Source organism: Gouania willdenowi, chromosome 17 (assembly GCF_900634775.1).
Source record: "Gouania willdenowi chromosome 17, fGouWil2.1, whole genome shotgun sequence".
In the NCBI taxonomy this organism is placed as follows: Eukaryota; Metazoa; Chordata; class Actinopteri; order Blenniiformes; family Gobiesocidae; genus Gouania; species Gouania willdenowi.
Window position 1 is genome coordinate 33,465,505 of NC_041060.1, and position 25,173 is coordinate 33,490,677.

General features: G+C 37.6%; 1 protein-coding gene across 2 annotated transcripts in view; it reads right to left on the minus strand.

Moving 5' to 3' along the window:
* Window positions 1-5,146: 5,146 nt before the first annotated feature.
* Window positions 5,147-25,173, minus strand: part of LOC114479331 (hydroxyacid-oxoacid transhydrogenase, mitochondrial-like) — a 33,459-nt gene continuing 13,432 nt past the window's right edge. Inside the window, exons 1-11 of one of the 2 annotated variants that reach the window (XM_028472974.1) lie at window positions 23,208-24,087; window positions 20,687-20,841; window positions 19,273-19,469; window positions 16,129-16,206; window positions 15,945-16,050; window positions 15,715-15,867; window positions 14,189-14,287; window positions 11,094-11,172; window positions 7,711-7,807; window positions 5,591-5,748; window positions 5,147-5,508 (exon numbers count right to left, since the gene is read on the minus strand). In XM_028472974.1, the coding sequence (XP_028328775.1) occupies window positions 5,425-5,508; window positions 5,591-5,748; window positions 7,711-7,807; window positions 11,094-11,172; window positions 14,189-14,287; window positions 15,715-15,867; window positions 15,945-16,050; window positions 16,129-16,206; window positions 19,273-19,469; window positions 20,687-20,841; window positions 23,208-23,309 (1,308 nt within the window). In that variant the 5' untranslated portion in view covers window positions 23,310-24,087 and the 3' untranslated portion in view covers window positions 5,147-5,424. Of the gene's footprint in view, window positions 5,509-5,590; window positions 5,749-7,710; window positions 7,808-11,093; window positions 11,173-14,188; window positions 14,288-15,714; window positions 15,868-15,944; window positions 16,051-16,128; window positions 16,207-19,272; window positions 19,470-20,686; window positions 20,842-23,207; window positions 24,088-25,173 lie in introns of those variants that run through there. The other variant, XM_028472973.1, reaches the window with a different exon arrangement.

Here is a 25,173-nt window from a genome sequence, read left to right on the forward strand (position 1 = left end):
AGGAACAAGCGGGATGAATGGAATAAATAATTTACAATTCCTTATTTGTAGCGGCTGTAGTTTTAATAACCAGTGCCCATAACTTACCAGCAGATGGCAGCAAAGCTCTACCACCACACCCACCTATTGGACATGTAGTTTTTGTGTTTTCATGAATTCACATCAACATTTTTACTAATTGACGAAAATGCATTTCGTCAGTTTCAACCACTTTGCAGAAAAAATGTTAAATTGTCTTAGTTACTGAATGTAGAGCATACATGGGACACTGGTTGCCTGGGGGCCACATGTGGCTCCTTGTATAATTTTAGACAGCCCCCGAAGTCAACGCACAAAATGACCCCAATAAACACAAAACTGACAGAAAATACACCAAATGACAATCAAAAACACACAAACCCTTTGATTCTTTCCTGTATTAAAGGTGCAGTCTGCAACTCTTATAAAAGTGACTTTTTGTCATATTTGCTAAAGCTGTCACTATGTAAGGACAGCTTTACATCAAACTAGTAGTTTGTGTGAAAAAAACAGACTCATTGAGCCCCGCCCCCTGCTGCGCCTGCAGCCTTTGGCAGATTGCCAGAATGCACCTCAACCGAGCAAAGAGAACCAATCAGAGCCAGGATTGTGATTATGGCCTGTCTGACAGCTGTTGCTCACAGGCCCCGCCCCTTTCCTGGGCTCGTCTTTTTTGCAGTGTATGGTCTGGAGGACCAACTCACTGGACTTTTCTGCTTGAAAGGTAATTATTGCTGCTTGATTTACATTATGTTTGATTTGTAATTGTTACACTAGAACTCTGTAGTGTATGTGTTGTTTGTGTGTGTGTGCAGCAGCCTCCATTTGGGCTGCTGTAAGTGACACTGTATTGTTGCTGCTGCTGCTGAGGTGTGTGCACATTAAGAGATAAAGAAGCGCTGCAGTAATATGCTTTTAACAGAGCATGTTATATTACTGTGATGTTGCTGTCGGACTAATGTTAGTTTGTTAGCTCCTCTGAGGGAGGGACTTTGGAAAGTTTGGAGGCAGGTAAAGAGAGCAGTGGGGGGGGGTGGGGGTGATTTGAGTGTTGCGGACTGCACCTTTAATGCTCAGATTAATCTTTATTCTAAACTCTGACATGAATATTGATCATGTGGCCCTCAGATCAGATGCATTTTTGTGGCCCCGCTGTGATAAAGGTTGCCCATTAGCCTTTCTCTATTCAGACTAATCTTTGTTCCATTCTTGTTCCATCATATTTGTGAAATCTTGTACCTCAGGGCCTTCGTTGGACTTTCCATTCATCAGCTCCTCTTTCAGTTCTGCACCAATGTTTGGGCCTATGTGTGATTCAAATATGGCTGGTGTTTGCAGAGCCGGCTCCACCCAATGTGGCACCCTAGCTTTTCCTTGACCCCTGTACAAAATACTTGTATACAACTATTTGCAAACTATGTGCAAAAAGGCATTTTACAGGCTTAGACATCTAGTGGTGTTTTGTATTACTGCATCTACTAGTGTGATAACCTACTAAACCTCACCTCTGGTACTACAACTGGACTTTCCTAGATTTTCTCCCAGCAAAGTCATCTATGACATCATCATCTGACAACGCACTGGAAACCACGTGATTAATGCTTATTATTGAAAGTCCACAGAGACGAGTTTGCATCATGGTAGATCTCAGGTAAGTTTGAATGAAAAGCTTCTTTCAGCAGCAGCCACTGTGGCAGGGAGAGCAACCCACATGTTGGGAATCATTTCTGAAGCTAAAACATCTGTTGATGGTCCAAATTTTGACGAGGCTGGACATAAATATCTCAAAAGTGCATCTGAAGAGAGAATAAGTGTTACAGCTACTATCTAAAAAGATCATTTATAGAAAATATATGAAAAAAAAACCCCTAATAGATCCACGTTTTCTACTGTACATGTATTATATATAACATTCTTTGTTCTGATATACGTATCAGATAAGGTGCAACTTTATTGTCATTACAGTAAAATGTTGATTGGCAGTAAATTGTAGTTTAAAATGGCATGTATGAATGCTAATTTATAGACTATTAATGATAATGTGATACATTTTAAAACAATTAACAAGCTTTAGACAATTTGAACTGTAACACAATGAATAAGGGCTAAAAATCTGACGTAAAGGCGTTGAAAGGGAATAATAGCATTTTGACTGAATATTAAATACAGGAAAAATATTAGCTAGTCAGATTTAAATACGACAAATGATAAAACTGTATATTAGACCAATATTAACACCTTCTGGGTATTTTTAATCTCTAGAAATGATCTGTAACAGTTCAGACTCTCCAGACTACAGCTGCAGAAATGTAAAACTGTTATTTAATGATTATCAGATCATGTTAAAGCAAGTTCTCCACCTAACAGAACACTGATACAGTACAATCGAGGCTTCATTACTTATATTTACATTGTTTTCCTCGTCTTCTTTTCTGTTTTTTTCTTCCTGTTGTAGTGTATTGATGTACTTAACATTTTGATATTAAAAGATGTATACTCTTTTGAACTAAGGTTAACAGTTTCAACACATGTATGTCCTCAGCAGACCTGAGAGACCTTCATTTTTCAGTAAGTGTATCATGATATTTTCAAAGAATGAGGCCCAGTGTATCAATAATGGCTGTAGTAATATCCTTACATTTCTAGAACACGTCTTCTAAACCATCTGTTTTACATTTAAGCTGGTTTACATTTAAGCCTGAGGGCCACCAGGCACAGATAGGCCCCGTTATCGAATTATTGATAGGTTGTTTTTCTCCAATCTAGACAGCAGAATCCTTATTCTCTAATGTATGAGCTAATGTTAAAGAAGAAAAGCAGATGTCGGTGACGTATCACTGAAGTATAAAGGCACCTGCTGCTGGGAGGAGCTCCAGAGCTGTTTTTGGCCCTGCTCTCTCTGGACAAGCCATGGTGTCTGTATCTGACTTTTTCATCATGTAATAATAAATGTTGAATTTTTATCATGAAGATGTCAGCGGAGAATTCTTCAACCTCTTCACATCAACATTTAGATGATGGGAAATCCCCAACACTTGTGCTCCGGACAGTTTAGGGTCATAGGTTACATTTTAGGACCTGATAATAACTAATATATGATTATATTTAAGGGGAAATTATTCCTAATTTTGGAGCAACGTTATTAGAATGTCACATTCGAACATCAGAGCTACAGAAGACAGGATCATTTAAATTAAGTTAATTTAAACTAAGTTGATCAAAATGTAAACCTGCTCAAATTCAGTAAACCATTGATCACTGAGAGGAAATCAGGTGACATTATGTTCTCATACATCTTTCTATGATCTATAAATAATTAAAAAGGAGCAGTCAGAATAATCCATGTCACTACATCATATATACCTTTTAATTGTATCTTACTTTATTTTTGACATACATTTTTTGTTTAAATTATTTATTTATTAAATTGTGTTTCCTCACAGGAGTTCAAAACTAATATTTTCTTTAAAAAAATGATAAATATTAATGAAAAAAAAAGAAAAAAAAAAACGGAATTTAAAAAATTTAAGTGAAAAACATGGAATTTGGAGAAAAAAAATACAACAGATTGGGCCGACCTAATGCAGGAGAACCTTCCTCCAACAGACAGGACACAGTAGAACTATCCAGGGGACATGAGGAGGAGACAACGAGGAAAGTTCTGGTATAGACATTAAGACAGAGGCTCATTTCAAAGCTAAGATGAGCTGCTGCTCTAGGTTTATGAAAGACAAGCCAGGCTTCGGCTGTGAAATATGTAAAAAAAGTTGCGAGGACACAAAGTTCTCCATGGCAGTTTAGGTAAGCAAACATTTAATTTTATATATTTAATGTGGGTTTTTGTGTTTTGAAAATGTAGTAGTTTTGCACTGTCCTTGGTGCTGAAACATGGCAGCTTTGACAGTTGTCACTCAAAGTGAGAGACGGATGCTCTCCGTAAGGACGATTGTCCTTGCTTCTTAAACGCCGATTCATCATTCTTTTATTAAACATTTAGGGTAATTGATTGTGTTCACGCGATATTACTGGCTTTTTTATTTAGCAAAAGGCGTTTTTATTTTAGTCTCTCTCTTACTGCCGGAACAACACGTGTCCAGTGTTCTGGGACCTGATGATTTACAGATGAAGCACTGGGTACAATGTTATGGGCTCTAACTGTTCTGTAGTTTTGAGCAGCATGTCTGTACTTATCTCTACTCTATCATCCTCCTCCATCCACTCTTTTACTTTAGCGGTACATTTTTGGCTGTATAGGACACAGAAGGCTGCACGTCCACGTGACACAAACATAAATCACATCTGAGAGTGAAAACATCACTGTTTTCACTCCATCTCAGTCTCTGCTTAGAAGCGAAAGTGCTCAGATGTGTTGGAATATGGACACGTTGGTCCGTTTCCAAACAAGCACGAGCTGACCACGATGTTTGCTCGCTCACTGTTTCAGCCAGGTTGGTTTATCGGTGCATCACTATATACAACAAACTAACGAGTCGACGGAGAATCCACAATCTAAACCAACTGGTTCCACTCTGAAACCCAAATTTTGCCATGATCATTAAATCGCGTCCCACTTTTTTTTTTTTTTGTTTAGAATTCAACCAACCAAATTTAGTTTTTCAGATAGCTGTTGGTCAACAATTTTAAATTTTTAAAACACAAATCTATATATTTTCTCGTGCAACATGCATTTCACAGCATGCCTGTCAAAAGAAAAGTTTGTTTCAAAATAAAAAGCAAGTCCAACATGAGACATTACCTGTTTATTTTTGACTAACTGTCCACAACCCACTTATGGGTGTCCACCCCCCAGTTGAGAACCACTGATCTAAACATTCTCCATCTTGTAAACACTGCAGTGTGTAAACTACTACAGAAAGGAAGAGGGTCAAATGTTGCACCTTTGTGTTCTTGAAAGTTTGTTTTAGTCAATTTAATTTTGTGCTTCTTTAAATTTTAAATTGCCATTTTTTTATTTCGCAAAATTTCGTACCAGGAAATTTCCTTACATTCCTACAATCAACTTTATTGCATCACTTCTCTTTTAAAAGCATTTGGAAATGTGTAACTCAGTAAATTTACCCTAGTTAAAAAAATAATCCTGTTAAACACTGAAAAAAATAGAAAATTGTTCATTCATTAACAATTATTTATTCCGTATTAGTCATTGCGTAATTCTACTTGATATATTTTTTAAGGCCAAGTCTGATTTTCATTAACAAGAACAGACAATGGCAATCAACCATTCATGCATTTATTAAAATATGCAGACATTTTTAAAGGTGTGATTGAAAAATACTGCACTTTTTAAAAAATAACAGTTCTAGTCCAGTCCTATTGGTTACTAAACAAACATCAACGTGCTTATTGAATCAATGAGCGCTGATCAGTATTTTTAGTGTCCTAGTCTCAGTACAGCTTCATGGAGGCTTCAAACAGGCGGCTCAGATCTTCCTCTGTGTGTTCTCTGGGAGACAGTTTGGTCACTCGCTCCTGGAAACACAAAGTATTGATTACTAGAGAAGATAAAAAGCCATTTCAGGTCACACTGTGGAAACACTTTGTTCAGACCAACCTGAGGGATTGTCCCTTTCACCAGCGATGGGATGTCATCCTTTTTGTACCCGACTGCTGTTAACCCATCCTCCACGTGCAGATCGAACAGGAACTGACGCAGCGTGTCAGCCAGAAGTGGCCCTGCATCTTTTACCTTCACCTGTCGGATGTCTGCACCTGAACGCAGCACAGATAATAAACCTCAACTACAACATTTGCATTTCCTGAAGAAAATGCAAATGAGGACGCAGATGCCGGCCTGCATCACACTGCATTAGCTTAGCATTAGTATAAGTTAGTATTAACATAAATTAGCATTAACATTAATATAGCATTAACCTAGTATTAACACTAACCTAGCATGAGCATTAGCCTAGCATTAACATTAACTTACCTTTGGCCATACCTTACAAAAGCATTTGCCTAGCATTAAAATTAACCTAGCATTAGTATAAACCTAATATTAGCACAAACCAAACATTAACAATAGCCTAACAATAACATTGACTGAGAATTAACACTAATCTAACATTAGCATTAACATTAAACTAGCATTAGCTTTAGTAATGGCATTAGCCTAATATTAGCATTTGCCTAGCATTAGCATTACTCTAGCATTAGGATTAATATAGCATTACACTAACCTAACATTAGGCTAGCATTAACACTAAACTAGCATTAATTTGCCTAGCTATAGCATTAACATTACCTTACAAAAGCATTTGCCTAACATTAGCATGAATATCAACCTAGCATTAGCATTAACCTATAATTAGCACTAACCAAACATTAACAATAGCCTAACTAACATTACTAACTAATCAGACATTAGCATTAACACTAAACTAGCATTAGCTTTAATAATGGCATTAGCCTAATATTAGCATTTGCCTAGCATTAGCGGTAACCTACCATTAGCATTAGCATTACTCTAGCATTAGGATTAATTTAGCATTACACTAACCTAACATTAGGCTAGCATTAACACTAAACTAGCATTAATTTGCCTAGCTATAGCATTAACATGACCATACAAAAGCATTTGCCTAACAATAGCATGAATCTAGCATTAAAATCAACCTAGCATTAGCATTAACCTATAATTAGCACTAACCAAACATTAGCATTAACCGAACAATAGCATAACCTAGAATTCGCATTAATCTAACATTAGCAATAGCATTCACCTAGCATCAACAGTGACCTAGCAATAACAATAATAATAATAAATCAATTTTATATAGCGCTTTATCATAGACACTCAAAGACGCTTTACAGAATCAAGGCATTATTTTTTCACTCCACACTTAGTGGTGGTAAGCTACTATTATAGCCACAGCTGCCCTGGGGCAGACTGATGGAAGCGAGGCTGCCATAGTGCGCCTCCGACCACCACACGCACACACTACATTCATAGTAGGCAATGTGGGTGAAGTGTCTTGCCTAAGGACACAATGACAGATACCACTGGAGCTACTGTCCCCCAACCTAGCATTAACCTAACAATAGCATTAGCCTAACATTACTCTAGCATGAGCACATACCTAGCTTTAGCATTCACCTAGCATTAACACTAACCTAGCATTAACCTAGCTATAGCATTAACTTTACCTGACAAAAGCATTTGCCTTGCATTAGCATTAATCCAGTATTAAAATTAACCAAGCATTAGAATTAACCTAGCAATAGTTTTATCTTAGCATTTGGTCCTTTAGCACATAATTAGCATTAACTCTAACTTAGCATTCACCTAGCATTAGCTTGACATTAGCAATAAGGCTGAAATGGGTTGAACGTATTAGCTGAACATGTTAAATGTTGACTTGTTTGTAATTTGTTTGCATAGATTTGAAGGGAAAAAGTGAAGAAGCTCCTCTAGCTTAACCAGCTGTCCAATGGGATCAGAGCTGAAAAGTCAATACAGTTTCACAAATTGCAATGACTCAAAAAGTTTAACAGTTACAAATTATAAAAGTGCAAGCATAAATCTCTGGACCGTTCTGAATATTTTGATATCTTAATTGTCAAAATTGGACAAACGTGTAGGAGGAGTTAACGACAGACAAAAGAAAAAAACGAATAACAGAAGAGGGACAGATGATTGAGAGCAGTGCAACACAAAGCCTGATGCCCAAGTACCGAGGATCTCTGCTGCCTCCAGGTGGCGCTCTGGACACATCGGAGCGGTGAAATTGAAGACGGCTGGAGATGTGAGGACGACAGAGAGTCCGTGGGGCTGCAGGAACATCAATAGGTAATATTAACTGTAAAACGATACATCGACATCATCGTTGGAATTAGGGTTGCAAAGGGCCACAAAAATTATTGGTCAAATTCACAGGAGCCTAACCCTCCTATTATCCATTATATGTTTATCATTAAAGAAAATTAATAGTTGACTATATTTCATGACTTTTCCTAACTTGATGGGTACAATTGATTCAGCATAAAATTATAATAATATTTTTTCAATGTGCTGAACATGTATTGCATGCATTGGTGTTCCTCTGGGGTTTATTTGGCCCCAAGCTGTTTAAAAGGTGTCTATCTCTTGAAAATGTCCTCTGGGAAAAGGTTTACCTTTAATGAGGTTTAGGAACAGCTCTTTCACAGTCAAACTGACGTAGAGGAGAATGTGTCTGAGACAAAGGATTGTGTTTATTAGGATCCCCCATTAGCTTAAGCTATACACTATTCTTCCTGGGGTTTATAAATTACACAATGAAAATACAATGTATACAATAAAAATAATAATCGCATCACACCAACAAAAGTATTAGAATAAGTGTTTGGCACTAAAATTTTATATTAAGTAATATCTCTTTAGGATTTTTTATTTAATTATAAAGATGTTGTTTAATGTAATTCGGTAATGAATTCCATTCATGCATAGCTCTGTATGTTAGTGAGCGCTGTGCTAATGAAGTTTTTACTTTAGGTCAAATAAAACAACCACCAACTGCCTAGTTGAGTAATGATGCGTTTCTATACAAAAGTTTGACATCCTCAACTTGCTTTAATGAAATCTGATTTATTTTGAGCTTAAGTTTTGATTCAGAAAGTAAACAATGAGTAGTTCCAACTACGAGGCATGTTGTTTTTGAGATATTCAATGCAAGTTTGTTATGTATATATTCAGTTTACCAACAACGGTATTTCTCTCTCTAACTGAGAATTTACAATATTGATATTTGTATCTGACAAATATACAGTTGAGTCATCTGCATACGTGTTGTGGACGACCCTGATTTTGAAGCATTCTCGAGAGCGTTGACCCTCCAGCAGACACAATCGTTCCAAAAATGAAATACCAACATCAATCAATATGGTTCATTGTGTGTGAATGTGCACCCCAGATTAGAAAATATTTCTATGAAAGATTTTTAAGATAAACTAACTCTAAAACTGAAAGTTTGACCTGATGGTGGCGCTGCAGGAGAGGTCATATCATCACCACAACCAATAGGGTTCATACTCTAGTGGTCATTAATGTCAGTAAATTTGAGAAGATTTGGATGAAAACCATTCAAGATAAATTCATTCTTATTTAAAAGTTTCCAACTTAGAAAATTCCTGGATTTTGCAATTTAAGTGGAAATGTTGTGTTTTTTCAATTGTGTTATTTTGTATGGATGTGGATATTTATGTTTGATAAAGCATTTTAACATTACTCTCAATTTCCAGATAATCCCGATAAATAATTCCCATGAAAAGTATAAATTTTCAAATACAGTATTCCCTAAATTTCAACAGAATTATTTATTGGAACTAACTTTAAATTACGGTATCAGATCCAAACAAACATTAGTGTCCATGCTAAATAATACAAATAAGTTTTGTAAGCATCTTGTTTTTAGGACATGCAGGAAGTAAAAGGTCCTAAAACTTCCTCAATACGTTTATTACCAAAAATCTCAGTGAAATATTTATCATCTGCCTGACTATTTGAAAATAGGGTTAGGGTTAGGCATGCAGAGGGCTTGGTAGAGATATTCTCAAGTGTTTAAATTAGGATGATAACATATTTTCCCACCTATATTATATTTAACGTCCCTGATAATAAATGGATCATTTGTAAATTCCCATCAACTTCCATGGAAATTCCAACCTTGAAAAATCAGAAACTTAATTTCTTCATTTCTGTCCTCGCTCTTCAGTTCATAGGTAGTGAGGCTGATTAAAGTTTTGAGCTAAATCATGAAGAGTCATTAAGCAAAGCAGCAATTATTACTTCACACACGGAATGTGTCCTTCAACTTTGAAAGTCCTTATTTTATCAGTTAGTTTCAGTGTCAAGTGTCATTGAAAGAGATTAGCGAGTGTGTGTCTGTGTGTTATAGGGAGCGACTCCACCAAACAGGGCCGTGGAGGCTCTTAAGCAGTGGTTCTCAACCTTTTCACCAGGGACCCCCACTGTAGCCGAAGGTGGTTGAACACAGACATAAACATTGAAGAACTGTCATGTGGAGACAGGACCATCTATAAGGGGGAATAAAGGGGAGAGATTTTTGGGGTCCAAAATGATTTTTGTTCTATGAATCTGTGATAACCACATTTATTTATTCATCTAAATAATATCCACTGGTATCCAGGAAGTTTATTATTATTTGGGCCATAGTATATAGTCATTTTAAAAATGTAAATCCTTATTTTAGAATTTAGATCGAGTGGCCAAAAACGGACAGAAAAAGTGGTAAAAAGGTTTTAAGTTTCTATATTGAACAATTAGTTTAAACTGGCAAATAATGGGCATGACAAATCGTGAATGTGGCAAAATTTGCAAAAATAAGCATGAATTATGGTGTAAAGAGGTTATGTTTAGTATTATTTGGGCCATAGTATATAGTCATCTTAAAAATGTAAATCCTTATTTTAATTGGGGTCAATTGACCAAAATGGTGGAAAAGGGATTTTAAAAACCACAAAAATTGGTTCAAAGCAAATTAGAGTGGGAAAAAACAGACAGAAAAGGTGGTAAAAGGGTTAAAAGTATTTCATATTTGCTTAAAAATGACAGGAAAAAGGAGAAACAATTAGTTTAAATAATGGGCATGACAAATCGTGAATGCAATTAAATTGGCAAAAATAAGGTTAGATTATGGTGAAAAGAGGTTGAAATTGATAATAATGAGCCAACATATGTGACATTAGGTGGAAAAGTGGTGGAAAGGGATTATAAGTGCTGAAAATGTCTTGAAAGTGGAAAAAATGTGCAGAAGTGGCAAATTTGAAGTGGCAAAAATGGGAGTAATGTAGCAAAAATGAATTAAAAAGACCAAAAATACGACAAGAAAAAATGATGAAAATAGGTTGAAATATGGCAAGTTTAGTGTAGTTATAGAAAAATGGTAAAATCAAGCAAAAATGGGCTCAATTGTTAAAACTATACGTAGTTTCTTGATGGCATCTGGCGACCCCCTCCCAGTGTCTCACAATGCCAAAAGGGGTCTCTGCCTCAAGGTTGAGAACACTTGCTTTAATGAACTGCCAGTGTTTGCATGTTCTCATAAATGGTTACTCACCACTAGCGGGTGATCAACGCTGTAACCACCGGCTTTGTGAGTTTTGACATTTCCCGCGATGGGGTACGACATCCCGTGACTGTAATAAAGACAAAATGGGTTAGAATGGAACATCAAAACAACAACAGAAGTCAGAAAGTGCAAACCTCCTCTTCTGGATCAGTGATGCACTTTAAAGGCTTATGCTGCGTTCACACCGGATGTGTCACAAAATATTCGTATGTCCATATTATATATAAAGTCAATGAAAAGATGCGTCCCAAATGCAAAATCTTTCCTGTACAGCGGTGTGGTGTGATCCGCACATCAAGTTCGTTGGCCGTGCGAGCGCGCTCCCGATCTTATGCATATAAAGAAAATATTGAACTCCTGCGGCTGTTTCACATGACGAAAGCCAATCAGAGTCTTTGTTGACGATGACGTCAGGCCGTCAACACGGACACCGGTCTGTTCACTTTATAACTTTATAACCAGGACCAGACTCGGAAGGATTTGGCGTGGAGGAAAATCAGCGAGGAGGTGGTAGTAGCAGGTAAAAGTTCTCTCTGTAGTTTTCATCTTTGAAAGTCGGTACCGAGCTAGGATAGCATTAGCCACTAATCACACAGCTTTTTTCACTGGTGGTTTATGTTTATGAAAGGAGAAAAAGGAGCGCAGCGTCTCGCTTCAGCAGGCAGTGAAACTCACCGAGTTGGATATGTCACTGGTGGGCGGGGCTTCGCTTCAGACGTGCGTATGAAGCGAATGGGGACATTTTTTGATCCTGCAGAACCTGAGGAATGTTTCGTGCGGCAGATGCGTCCGGTGCTGCAGAAGATGCATTTGGTGTGAACGCAGCTTTAGAAGGAATTTATGCCCCATTAAAAACATACAGTAGGTGTTAGAGCCATATCATTATTATGCCATAGTATGTTTAAATATTAATATGTTTGGAATAAGTAATGAAATAGTTTTAAAGGTAATAGTGTTTAAATATTGATTTGTGTTGACGTTTTTAAATGATCAGAGTTTCTGTGCTTCATTGGTTTTGACTTGCTGCTGTGAACTGGTTTTCTACTGTAAAGTGTGGGTTAGTGTCAAAAAGTGAAGGAAAACACAGCCTGGTGAAGCCCATGCGGTCAAAGGACAGCAGTTTAGTGAAGCAGGAAAAGGAGCAACAGTGTTTCTGACCGTAAAAGCTGTTAAAACCGTCAACCTAAGCAGTCAAAGTGGTCAGTATCCTCAGCGCCAGCATCAGTGACGTCATCGCCATCATTGCAACGTCATTGTCGCGGTCGGACGTCAGTGTGGTCTTTACGTAAGGATTTATTATTTTTTGGGACTTTTGAGAGTGAGCTTTAAATATGAGGACACTTTGATTTTGGAAACTTTATTTTTGTTTTTCTATTTTTTGGGGATTAAAGAGACAGATTGATTCATCCTACGCTTGCCTCTTTTTTCTTCATTTTTTTATTTGGCAGAGACGAGTCAGAAAACTTCATGTCCTGCAAGAAGTGGTAAAACTTTGTTTTTGTGTGTTGCCACTACAGTAGGTCACAATGGATGAACACACCCATTAATTATAATTATTTTAAATCAAGATGAAATGCGCATTCTAAATCTGATCCAAAGGAAAAAATATATTATTATATTAATATATTGATCCAGATGCCCTCCAAAATTTAATGGAATCGTCCATGGTCTATGGCAGTGTTTCTCAAATGGGGGTACGCCATGGTACTACAGGGGGTACGAGAGAGAGAGAGAGAGAGAGGAAAATTAACAAATAAAGTGTCAGTCTTGGACCCGCACCACGCTTGAAATGACCGGAAATTATAAAAACTATAGAACTTAGATGTATACATAAGAAAATATCAACTCAGATAAAATCAGAATATCAAATTACTATCTTACTATCTTAAACGCACGGACGTAGCTTAAACCTATATCCCCCTTTCCACTTTGTGGCAGGGTATAATAATAATAATAACTAGAACTGCAAGCAGTTATGAAAGGGGGCCAAGCCTTCCTGCATGACTCGGCCCCCAGGTTTTGCGGAGTCCATGGAATTACGTAACGTAGGATGACGGGCTTGGGGCGAGCGTCAACGTGACATTTGCTGTGAACAGGTGGATATAAAGTTTATGAAAGTGTGATTTAAAATGTGAAAGTTACAGGTCAAAATGTTTTCATGTCATATCAAATCATATTTTGACCGAACAAAACTCTTATCAACTTTAAATTAGGTCTAACTGAAGTTTCACGCTGATTGGACAAAACCCCAAGGAGTTCGAAAAAGTAGGTTTTTAATGTGTAGTGACTTACAAAGAGCAATATGCCGTGGCTCATACCCCCATGGTCACATTCCAATCAAGGATCTCAGATTTCATGTTGTTAGCATTTATTTTGACCAAGATATGCACCAGTTTGCGTTTTATAGCTAGCTAGAAAACTTTATTCGTTAATAGATTAATTCAATCAGATTCAGGGAATCTGTGGATATGAGATTTTTCAATGTGCGACATACGGTGTGGGAGTTATAGGCCAAAACGCATTGACCTTGGTTATAGCGCCACCTGCTGGCAGAGATGTGAGTTTCGAACTCCATCAAGTTAATGATACATGGAAGCCACACACCGAATTTGGTTATGCTATCTTAAACAGTTTCTGAGAAAAGCTGTCCACTCTAACTCGGATGGATGGAGCTCAAACCTATATGCCCCTCCCACTTTGTGGCAGGGGATAATAAATCTATTCAGGAGCCGCTAAATCAGTGTTTTTCTAACCTTGGGGTCGCTTGAAATTTCTGAAAAATGTAAATAGATTTTTGAAATTAATATATTTTTTTTTTTTTTAAATGAAAACAACACAATCTTAAACTACATTTCTATACTTTCACTTTGTCAATTATAAATCTAGTTAAACTAAAATGCAGTACAAAAAAACAAAATATGAGCTGAAACATGATCAAAAAAAGGTCTTTGGGGTTGCCAGACATTCTTAAAATCTCAAAATGGGGTCACAATCCAAAAAAGGTTGAAACCACTGCACTAGATAGTGATTCTTTAAAATGTGACGTCCTTGGAGGAGGTACTAAATAAGGCCTGAGTTCTTACCACAGATGAACTCCAGCGTTGCCAAAGCCAATCCCAGCGAACACACTGGCCAAATGCATGCTGGAGCGAGCCTCCAGGTCCTCAGGGTCACGCACAGCTCTGCAACAGAAAAACATAAAGAAGAACTCAGGCTGTGCAATTAATCTAAATTAGATTACGATTTTGATTATTATGCTCAACGATTCCAAGAAATAACATAATTGGAAAAAAAAAAACAATTATGTAAATATATATATTTCAATTATACATGCGTTTTCTTTTCTATTCACTGATGCAGTATTTTGAATTTGAATGACTTTATTAATCCCTGAAGGGAAATTACATTGCACTCTGTTATTTTTCAGGGACATGCTTCTCACACACATGCACAAACAGGACCTGTGGACATGCATTAATGAGAGATGTCAGAGTGGGGCTGCTCTTAAAATGAAGGGAGCGCACCAGAGCAGTGTTGGGGTTTAGTGCCTTGCTCAAGGGCACCTTGACAGTGAAAGTGAACACTTTCAAATTATTATTCTTAAGTGTTTCATACTACAGTGAACATCAATGGGATGATGTCCAGTCAGACACAGTTGTGCCGGGTTGTCGACAACCCCCCACTTCTGTCCCTCGCTGCATAACCCATCACACTGCTTCACACCATTTACACTGATGTCCACCCCAATTAATCAATACATGTGACCAGTACAAGACGAAACCTCGTCTGTAGTGGTAGCATTTCAGAGCATGAAGGATGCCACAAGACGTTTAATATTAATACTAACCTAACCACTAGGAACAAGTGTATCATGTTTTCCCTGCAGTCTGTGCCTTCTCCTCGTCCTTCATTCTCTTGTCTGTTTCAGGTTCTTGATGCTGGAGCTGGTGGTTCCTGATCAATGGCTCATGGCTGAATTAATCTGGAACACTGATGGTCTATCCTTCTATCCTATTCTGTTTTCCCTTCTGTTCACTAACCCCAACCAGTCAAAGCAGATGTTCTCCACCTCTGAACCTGGTTCCGCTAGATATTTCTTCCAATAAAAAAAGAGGGAGTTTTTTCTTCCCACTGTCGCTAAATGCTTGTTCATGTGGATCTTGTTGGGTTCTTTCTTTCTTACTATGGACTTTATATTTTGTTCAGCGCTGTGAGATGAATTTGTTGTATTTTGCGCTTTATAAATAAAGTTGAATTGAGTTGAACATACTTGCATTCTTAATTTGGAATTCCCTTGAATTAAGTTTTTGTTATTTAAATGCTACAGTTCTGTGGCAATACTTTTTATTTATTTGCATTCAAATAACATTTTTTGTTTAGTGCAAAAGTGAGTTTGAAAGATTTTTATTTATGTTTAAAAAATATATTTTACATTGTTTTTGGTAACTTTTTGGTAGACAAATAATCGTTTGAATAATTCAAATAAGTCATTTAAATTATGACTAAAATAATCGTGATTATGATTTTTTCTATAATCAAGCAGCCCAAACTTTAACATTCTTCACTCTCATCTCTTCAGGGTTTAAGAGCAGGTTGCTAGTGAGAATACCTCTTCATGTACTTGGAAACCACCCGGAGTGCGTGAAGGGACCACACGTCGCTGATGGGATTGCTGCCCTGGTAGGCGGGCCGGTTGATTGGGTTGGGAGGACAGGGGCTCCTCTGGTTGTAGGGCAGCGCCGTGTAAGACTCCAGAGCATGGCTGAGGGACAGGAGGACCAAGATCGTGAGGGACAGGGTGAACAAACACCTCGAGGGACAAAAACTGGCCTCACCAACCAGAGGACGTCAAAGCCACTATTAGCAGCCACTCTCTCAGGCATGCTGAGGGTGTGCAGCGGGTCAACCATCCCCAATGTTGGTCTGAGTGCTCGGCTGGCAATACCTGTCAGTACAGAGTTCCATCAGCTGCACTATTTAAACACTGGAATATCCTGAGGACAGAGTGAGACATATCACATACCGGTCTTAGCCTTCAGAGGCTCATAGTCAAAGATGGCCACCCCAGTGGTCTCACTGCCAGTGCCTGCAGTTGTAGGAACTGGACACAAGAACAAACGCTCAACACAAAATAATGTTCAGTTCAACAAAGTCTGAGGACTGTTCACGATAAATGTATTCATATTGGGGCAGTGATTCCCAATGCAGGGTTCCTGACCCAAAAGTAGGACCCTATTGTAATGCAAGTCGTTTTTATTATTTTTATTCTTACAAAAAAGTGATTGAATTTTTGAGGGCCTAAACACGTTCAAATTCTCATGAAAATTTGAACGCATATTAGGACTGGCTAAAAATGTGATATTTTGGGAGAATTGCACATGTGAATGGCAAAATGACTCAATAGCGCCCCCTTTGTGGAGGTAGAACTGATGACACCATCACATCATCAACATACTGTATATTCTTCCTACGGTACGCCATATTGACAACGGATCGGACCAGAACTGCAATGGATATTGCGACTTTCGTCCTAAATAAATTCTGCACGACTGCTTTTATGCAGCGGTAGACTTTTTTTTAGGGCACAGATACTACACCTACAGAAAGAACTGTAAACAACAAAAAAACTATTACTTCAGTACACTGAGGATTTACCTGATCTGGGTAAGTACTGCTATTTCTTTCTACCACAAACACACATTCCCAAAGGATACACAATGTAACCTTATTTTCTAATGATTTACATCTGTTTTATACCCACACAGAAACAATTCAAGCACCTCCAACACACAAGAGGAACCGAAAACAGACCCCATCAACAAGCCACACGACTAAAACTGCTTATTTTCACCACTTGCATCCAACACGGCACTGTTAAAGTACTTCACAGATTCATATTTTTGTTTTAAATATACATGGTTGTGTTATAGAACAATCTTGACAATAAAGTTTAAGTTTTAAAGTCTTTACACTGGCTCCCAGTCAGCCTCAGAATAGACTTTAAAGTTCTGCTGCTGGTGTATAAATGTGTGAATGGGTTTGGTCCAGAATACATCAGTGACATGTTAGTCAGGTATGAACCCAGCAGGTCTCTCAGATCTATGGACACAGGTCAGATAGTGGAGACCAGCGCTCACAGTAACCATGGTGATGCTGTGTTTAGTTGTTATGCTGCAAAGAAGTGGAACAAACTGCAGCAGAGCTGAAGTCAGCATCACATGTGAACATTAAAGGCACTTTTTTTCTCTACTGCATATGATTGAGATATTTGGTCATATTGTTGATGATTTTCCTGATGATTTTAAATGTTCTTATTGATTTTTAGCTGTTGAATGTAAAGCACATTGAGTTGCCTTGTGTATGAAATGCGCTATGCAAATAAATTTGCCTTGCCTTGTAGATTGAAATATTCCTCTTAGCAGCTTGTTCACTTGGATGATGTGCTATGCTTAAGAGTTTGTAGAGCTAAGTAGATGAAAATTAATTATAGCAGCTTTCAATTGTATGGTTTAACCCAACCGTCATTGATAGTCATAGCGCCACCGTTTGGTAAAATGAAATCATAAGCTTTATATTTGCACAGAACATTGTGGGAAAGTTTGTGATATAATCCTTGAAAATGATCAGCTACGTCTCAACACTTAAAAATTTCTGCCACACCCCGACACGCAACACACCTCAACGTGCACAACTTCCCGACATGCGTGTGGTTGTGAGGGCCTGTTCATTGCTGCTTGCAGCTTTAATTTGGAATTAAAATGTTCTGCTTCGTGTTCACATGGAAATAGTAAATCCTAATTGAGGTTTACATGGAAAACACGTTTATCTGCCTTTATTCAATTGTGCTTTAGGTCTGTGGGTTGGGAAAGGTTCTGATTGGACAGGGGGCGAACATGACAGTTTTCTGTAGTCTATTTTTTAAATTTGGGTGTCCGTCAGGTTTACGTCCTGACAATTAGGATTTTTAAGAAGTCACATAAAAGGACATTCACAAGTAAAAATTAACACCCTTTTCTAAGTCTCATCTCTATGTCAGCTTACACATTTCAGTTTTCTTTTCATTTCATTGTCTTGCCCTAATCAGATGTCCAGAAAACATGCTTAGAATGCTTAATGGAGGAAACTATTATCATTCATTTTCTATTTGCACTGACGCATCACACCAGATTTGGCGTCCAGCTGTTTGATAACTCGCTAAAGCTAATATAAGACCACCCAATTTAGAGTGAAAACTTTAGCTGAAATATATGTGCTGAATATCAGATTCTGCGAGAAAATTTACATTTCCGTCATTCTGACCACCCGATTACGAAGACTAACTACATGTAAAAGTGTGAGATTTTGCCAAAACTTACATGTAAGGCTTTAATTGAGTGGCATATAAAAAAAATGTAAAACAAGAAGACAGTCATCAAAATTCCCCACCAGACTGGTTGTCATTATAACTCACAACCTTTTCCTAAATGTCCTAAATCTAAGAACTTGGATGTATACATAAGAAAATTTTATCACAATAGAATATAAAATTACAAAAATACATTAGAATATAAAATTACAAACCATCATTACAAACCACATTTTCAAAGAAAAGCTGTCCCCTTTGAAAATACCTCGAACAGAGTCCAAATAACAGAAAAAGTCCAATGACTTCTCCTTTTCCAACTCCATCAAGGTATTGATACCCTGAACCCACACACCAAATTTGATTATCGTTTTTTAAATGGTTTCAGAGGAAAGCTGTTCCCTTTAACGCGGATGGACGGAGCTCAAACCGATATCCCCCTTCACACTTTGTGACGGGGGATAATAATATTGCAATCTTCCATTTCAGAAAAGGGAACCTCTGCATTTTCCATCTGTTTTCCACTTTTGTGGAAAATTGAAAAGCCCTACATGTGTAATAAATAAATGTAAGTTTTTCTTCGAAAGTCACCAAATTGGTTGGTATTAATTAGTGGGCTGTCTTATTTTCTGTTGTATATATCATACAGGGCTATTTCATATACGATTACCTGATGTGTGTTGATGTGTGCTCTTTCCGCTGCAACTAGCAAGTTAAATTTCTTGTACTGTTCTAAACTGTACCTGGTGAATAAAATCTTTTCTGATTCTGAACGACCAAAACATTGGCTAGCTGCAGCCCTAGCAAACAATGATAAGCAGGTACCTGCAATCAGAGGCTTTAGAGCTTTAATTACTGGTTTTCCTTTGCCGATTGGAGCGTTGACAAAGTCCAGGAAGTCCGCCTCGGGGTGACACGCGTACAGGTTTGCAGCTTTACACGTATCAATAACAGAGCCGCCTCCCACTGCCACGAACACATCAAACGAACCACTTTTAGCGAAGGAAATGGCGTCTTTGAAGCTGAAACACACGGGGGAGAAAAAGCAGGAGTTGTTGGTAATAGTAATGTTGGTTTCATGTAATGCAGTGGTTCCCAATCTTTTTAGTCCTGTGTACCTCCTTTGCATTTTTCTCCATAATTTAATTTGCTGTTTACATTTGTGGAACACCGGCCTCTCCTAAACCCTAAACTGTGTCTCATTGGTTCACAACATTGGTTCCCCAAGTCTTAATCTACAAATTAAAACAATAAGTGGAATTTAAGGTGAATTTTTTTTTTTTTTTAAATACCATACAGCTTTTATGTGATTATTACTTCAATTGTAAGTAAATACAGTCTCCTTTGTAAAATGTAGCTAAATATTGTCTCCTATTGTCATAAGTGTGATAAACTGGCCTCTACAGCAAAAATGTATCCTGTTTCAACGAATTACAAAAGTAATTGTTAGTTTGCAGCGAACAGCCTCAAAAGGAACTAAAAACATTTTATTTATTATTATTTCTAAATTAATTATTACATTTATCCAAGTACCCCCTGCAATGTGCTCCTGTTTTAGGGGTGTGAAAAAAAACATTGATTTCACGATATATCGCGAAACCAATTTTTTTATTAAAAAAAATTTTTTTTTTTTTTTTGATAGTTAATGTTTTTGTGCAAAATTTCAGCGGTGGTTACAGAGCCTTCAATGTGTTGCAATGGTTATTTGATGCATCTTCACATTTTCACAGACATTTTATTTTCATATAATCTGTTCAGATCAGTGTTTAAACTGACTCAATAGGATCAGTTATTTTTTCCTTTTTTTGTGCATTATCAGAAACTCAGGGTGATTTATCCATAATGTTCTCACTTACAGTTGTTACAATGCCGTCATTATGTTGTCATGGTTACTTTGAGACTTCTACATAGTAGTTTCAGTAACAGTGTGTAACACTGTTTTCTTTTTTTCAGTGAAAATGAGCAAAAACACTAATAATAAATAGGATGTTTTGAAGCAAATAGTTTAGACTCAACGTGTCCTCTGAATGATCAATATCTTCTGATGACCATATACAGCAACTTGATTTTTCATCTCTACGTTTAATTTTGATATTAACTTGTTGGTATATTGCAATATATCGCGATAATATCGTATCGTAACCCACGTATTGCGATACGTATCGTATTGCAACATCCTTGCCAATACTCACCCCGACCCTGTTTGGGAACCACTGATGTAATGTGAGCGCACCCTTACCTGGAGTCCGTGGGTTCAACACGGACATTGTCGTAGACTTTGTACTTGACTCCATTCTTTGCCAGAGACTCGAGCACAGCTTTCATTGGAGGCAAGAAGGACAAGTTCCTGTCCGTCATTACGCAGACATTCTGAGCACTGATGTTCTGCAGGTCCTGCAACCACAGATTCTTAGATATTCATACAAAAGGCCAAAACTGATGGAAAAACTGCTTAAAAAGACTTAAAAAAATCATCCTAAAATACTGGAAAATAATGAATACAAGTGTTTATTTTATTTGTTATTCCTTATCGTTCAGCTCGGGAAAAAAATCTCTCATTTATACACATCTAGTCTTTGTAAACGGGTGACAAAAATATCAAATCTCACAAAATCTGACATAATATGAGGCGATATGACGAACTTCTGAAATGGAAATATCAATATGACATAGACTACACTCTCACCCACATGTTTAAGGTCAATATCACACATCTCCACCATAGTTTTCACCATAAAAAACGTGGTCTGGTGCTGTGTTCCAAGCAACTCAGAATTTCGACATTTTCCGAAGCGGAAAATTCCGATCAACGGACTAAAAGTGCCTGTTTAGACATGACTGGTTGGCAGACTGGGTGACCGGTTGGCAGACTGGGTGACCGGTTGGCAGACTGGGTGACCGGTTGGCAGACTGGGTGACCGGTTGGCAGACTGGGTGACCGGTTGGCAGACTGGGTGATCGGTTGGCAGACTGGGTGACCGGTTAATCGACAGGTTGGCAGACTGGGCGACAGGTTAGCTAGCTGCAAACTGTCGTAAAAGATGCTATCTAGGACTAAAGAGCGAGCGGGAAAATAGTTAATGAGCTAACTGTATTTCTACGCTTCAGCAGCAGGGTCAGGTTAATGCTAATGATGGCTCTGTTACGTAACGCGGCTATGATTTCTGACCTGCCTATTAAATCCTGAACACAGAAATTTGAAACAGTTTGTAAAGCGTAGCTACACAATGAAATTATAAACGGTTGAATGGCTTTTTACATGTTTTAAGGAATATATTTATGACCTATTTAATGTGTTTAGAAGAAAATGGCTGAATCTGCTTCACACAGACTTTAAGTTTGTGGTTCTGCACGAGCGTTTATTATTGAGCGACATTAAGCAACTGATTCAATAAAAAAAAAAAAGTCGTGGTAGATTTTTTGGCTGGTTTTACCTGGTGAGAGCTCCGACAATGGGTGGCTTCGGAAAACACTTTTTCAAAGTAGGAAGTCGGAAAATCAAGAGTTGCCAGGAATGCAGCACAATGACAAGAGCTGGATGTGTGCTGGTTTCAGCTCATTTCTTCTGCGTATGAATATGAAATTACTGACAATAGTTAACTCCATTAACTGTACTAAGAATGTTTCAGAAAGTTTATTTGTCTGTGATGACGTGTTTAAGAAAAGACGATGAAGCAGAAATGTGGAGATATTTAAACTCAAATGGAAAACCGGAGACTGTACACATGAGTGCACAAACTGCACATGCATGATGACTTGGCTGTTTTCTGTGTGCGCGTGTATATGTGTGTGCGTGTGGCTTCATTTGGACTTTGAGCACAAGTGTTTTTTCTCAAGAACTCAAGGTTTTTATTGTCATTTCCATGTGTGAACATGTCAAACTAAACGTATGCCTGTATACTATAAAATAAGGTAGAAGACAGGGTTGGGGTTATTTATAATTTGAATCACATATTTGATAATTCATTACAATTATGATTAGATTAAATAGACTTTACTGTCTGTCCTGAAGCAGTGACAGAAATTATTTTTTTGACACTATCACAACATCAACACAATAAAACATGTGACATTGGCTTATTTGAGTTCAGATAATTGTAATTAGCATTAAAATTTGATTAAAAAAAACTGTCGTTTACAATTTTATTAAACAAACCTGGGGAACCATGTTACAGTTTTATGTCTTACACATGTGTAGTTTGTAGGGGAACAAAGGATGATTAATATTCAAAAATATTAATTATTAAATTTTAATATGTTTGTTGCCAGAGGTGCCATCTAGAATTGAGTTTTAAGTGTCCTAGATCACTTTATTTTAATTAATTGTTACAGTTCCCTGTTTTGTAGTGGGTTCTTGACGTCAGAATAGAGGTTTAATAAAGGTTTAAATGTCAATAAAAACACAGCGTTTACAATATGTACATGTTTATTTTACAGGCTATTACCACGATGATAAATTAGGCAGTTTCACAATTATTCACAGTTATTTTGACTCATTGGTATCACACAAAATGTACATTTTAACACAGCTGTATGGTATCTACACATTTTGAGTGTTTTAGATGTTTGCGTGAATTTGGGATTTATAGGGATTTCCTAACGCTCTGAGGAAGAAGGAAAACGGAAAGTTAAAGTAATGAAATTAATAAAACTTTACCAAAATGAAAAATATGGACTATGAATCTAGAATTTTCGATTGAGAGAATTTGTTAAGTTATAAACCACCTTTTTGCCAGAATTGTGTGTGCGTGCAGTTTTACCCTCCTTCGAACAGGCGTGATGATGACAGCTCCTTCTGCGTAACCAGCAGTGTGTGGGGAAAAAGCTTTTCCTGCGTTTTTCCGAAGACGTTTTCCGCTCATTCACTGTACGGGCCCGCGGGATACTGTCGGCCTGGCTGGGGTTCTGGTTCTCCTACACGGCACCACTTCTGGACGTCGATGGGTAGTTTAACTAACATGTTCTCAAATCAAAGATGCTAGAGTTCGTTAAAGCTTACTCATGGGAGGCTATAAAAATTGATTTGTTCCAAAAATTAAAAACTGCTTGGTTAATTTCAAAAATGGAGATAAAACTTAAAGTTAGTCATTATGGAAGTGGCTGGTAGCCACTTCCTGACTGGAGAGAAGTTCAATCAATATCTCAAAAATTCAGCATCACTAAACTGAATAACATCTAACTGTTAAGTCAGATGCAAAGAGGAGGACAAGAGAGAAGTAAGAGCGGAGCAAGAGCGTGGAGCAAGAGCCAAGCAAGAGAGTGTGACAAGGGGGAGCGAGGCCTTTTATAAACATGTCAAGAGGTTATCTGATTGGTCAAAACACATCTGCAGTGTGGGAATGAGTGAAACCTGATTGGCTGGCAGAAAGAAGCGGGAGGCTTAACTCTCCTGTAAAGAAGACAAAATGGTGGGGCTGTCCCACATGTGCTTCTTAAACAAAGAGTCATAAAACTAGATAGGGTGTTACCATGTTAGGTCTAAAATGGAGCATGGGTGTGTGCCAATTGCATGAACCCTTGAAAAATGACTTTCAATTGATTATCCCTTAAATGACTGATTTGAATGATTTCTAGCTTTAAGCATAGCAAAGGAGGACAAATACACTTTTGATCAATGATCATGAACTATGAAGTTATAAACATTTCCCTTGAAATGTGATTGCATTAGTGCTTAAATATGTCAGATGTAGGCACACGATGAGTCTCTTTCCTGTAGACAAATGGTTAAAATCGAGGTCCCATGTCTGAAATTCGTTTAAATCACAGTTCTGCCTTTAAAGCATCAGATGGTGTATAGGTTTTATTTTTATTTCTTCCTTTTTAATCTTCATGTTGAAGAGGATGTCTCTGGTGTAGGGTGTCAGGTTACATCCCTGTTATCTCTGTGGGGTGTCTGTTCTTTGGGGAGGATGGGTGTCAGCAAAAAGTCTGCAGGGAGAAGGGCTGGGATTTGATGAAATGTTCCTTGGTCCATTTTTCCATTGTCTGTTTTTGAGTCATAAAAGTGTAATAAAATTCCAAACGTGCGACAGTGTTTTTACCGCCTTTTGACCATCGACCAGGGTTCCTACATTCCCCCCTTTTCCGGGTAACGGCGAAATCCAGCGTCATTTCGGCGTTGTCCGGGAAACTTAGTGGACTCTGGTGATGACAGGTAAAAACAACACAGCACAACAATCTGGCTCTGGGTGGCTTCTTGTGTTATTAGCTGACTGCGTGTTAAGATTGTAGAATTTTCTGACGTTCCTAGCATGGTTACGAGATACCGTGGGATTCCACAAAAGAAAGAAAAATACATGATAATAGTGTGTTAACACATTAATCATGTTTTACTACGTTGGATACGATGTCTCAATTGATGATAGTCTGAATTGTTAGGACTCTAAAGGTCTGACATGAGTTTCTAACTGGTTGATCATTTTGAGAACAATACGATCCTATTGTTTGGGACAAATTACAAGATTGAACTAAATTGACAAGAACTCGAGGAGAGAACTTGTGATGTTCGTCAATAAGTGAGATTTGATCACTTTAAATGAATAACAAAAGCATATGGGTGTATTGTAAATTCGTGCTTCATGGGAAGACTTATAGTGGCGACTGCGTTCAGACGCATATATTATGTAATACCAGTATCTATAGTGCCAATGTTAATGCTGGGATGTGTTCTGAATTATTTCTTTCATAATCAGATTTTACTGCTGGAGTATAATTTTGTTGATGCTT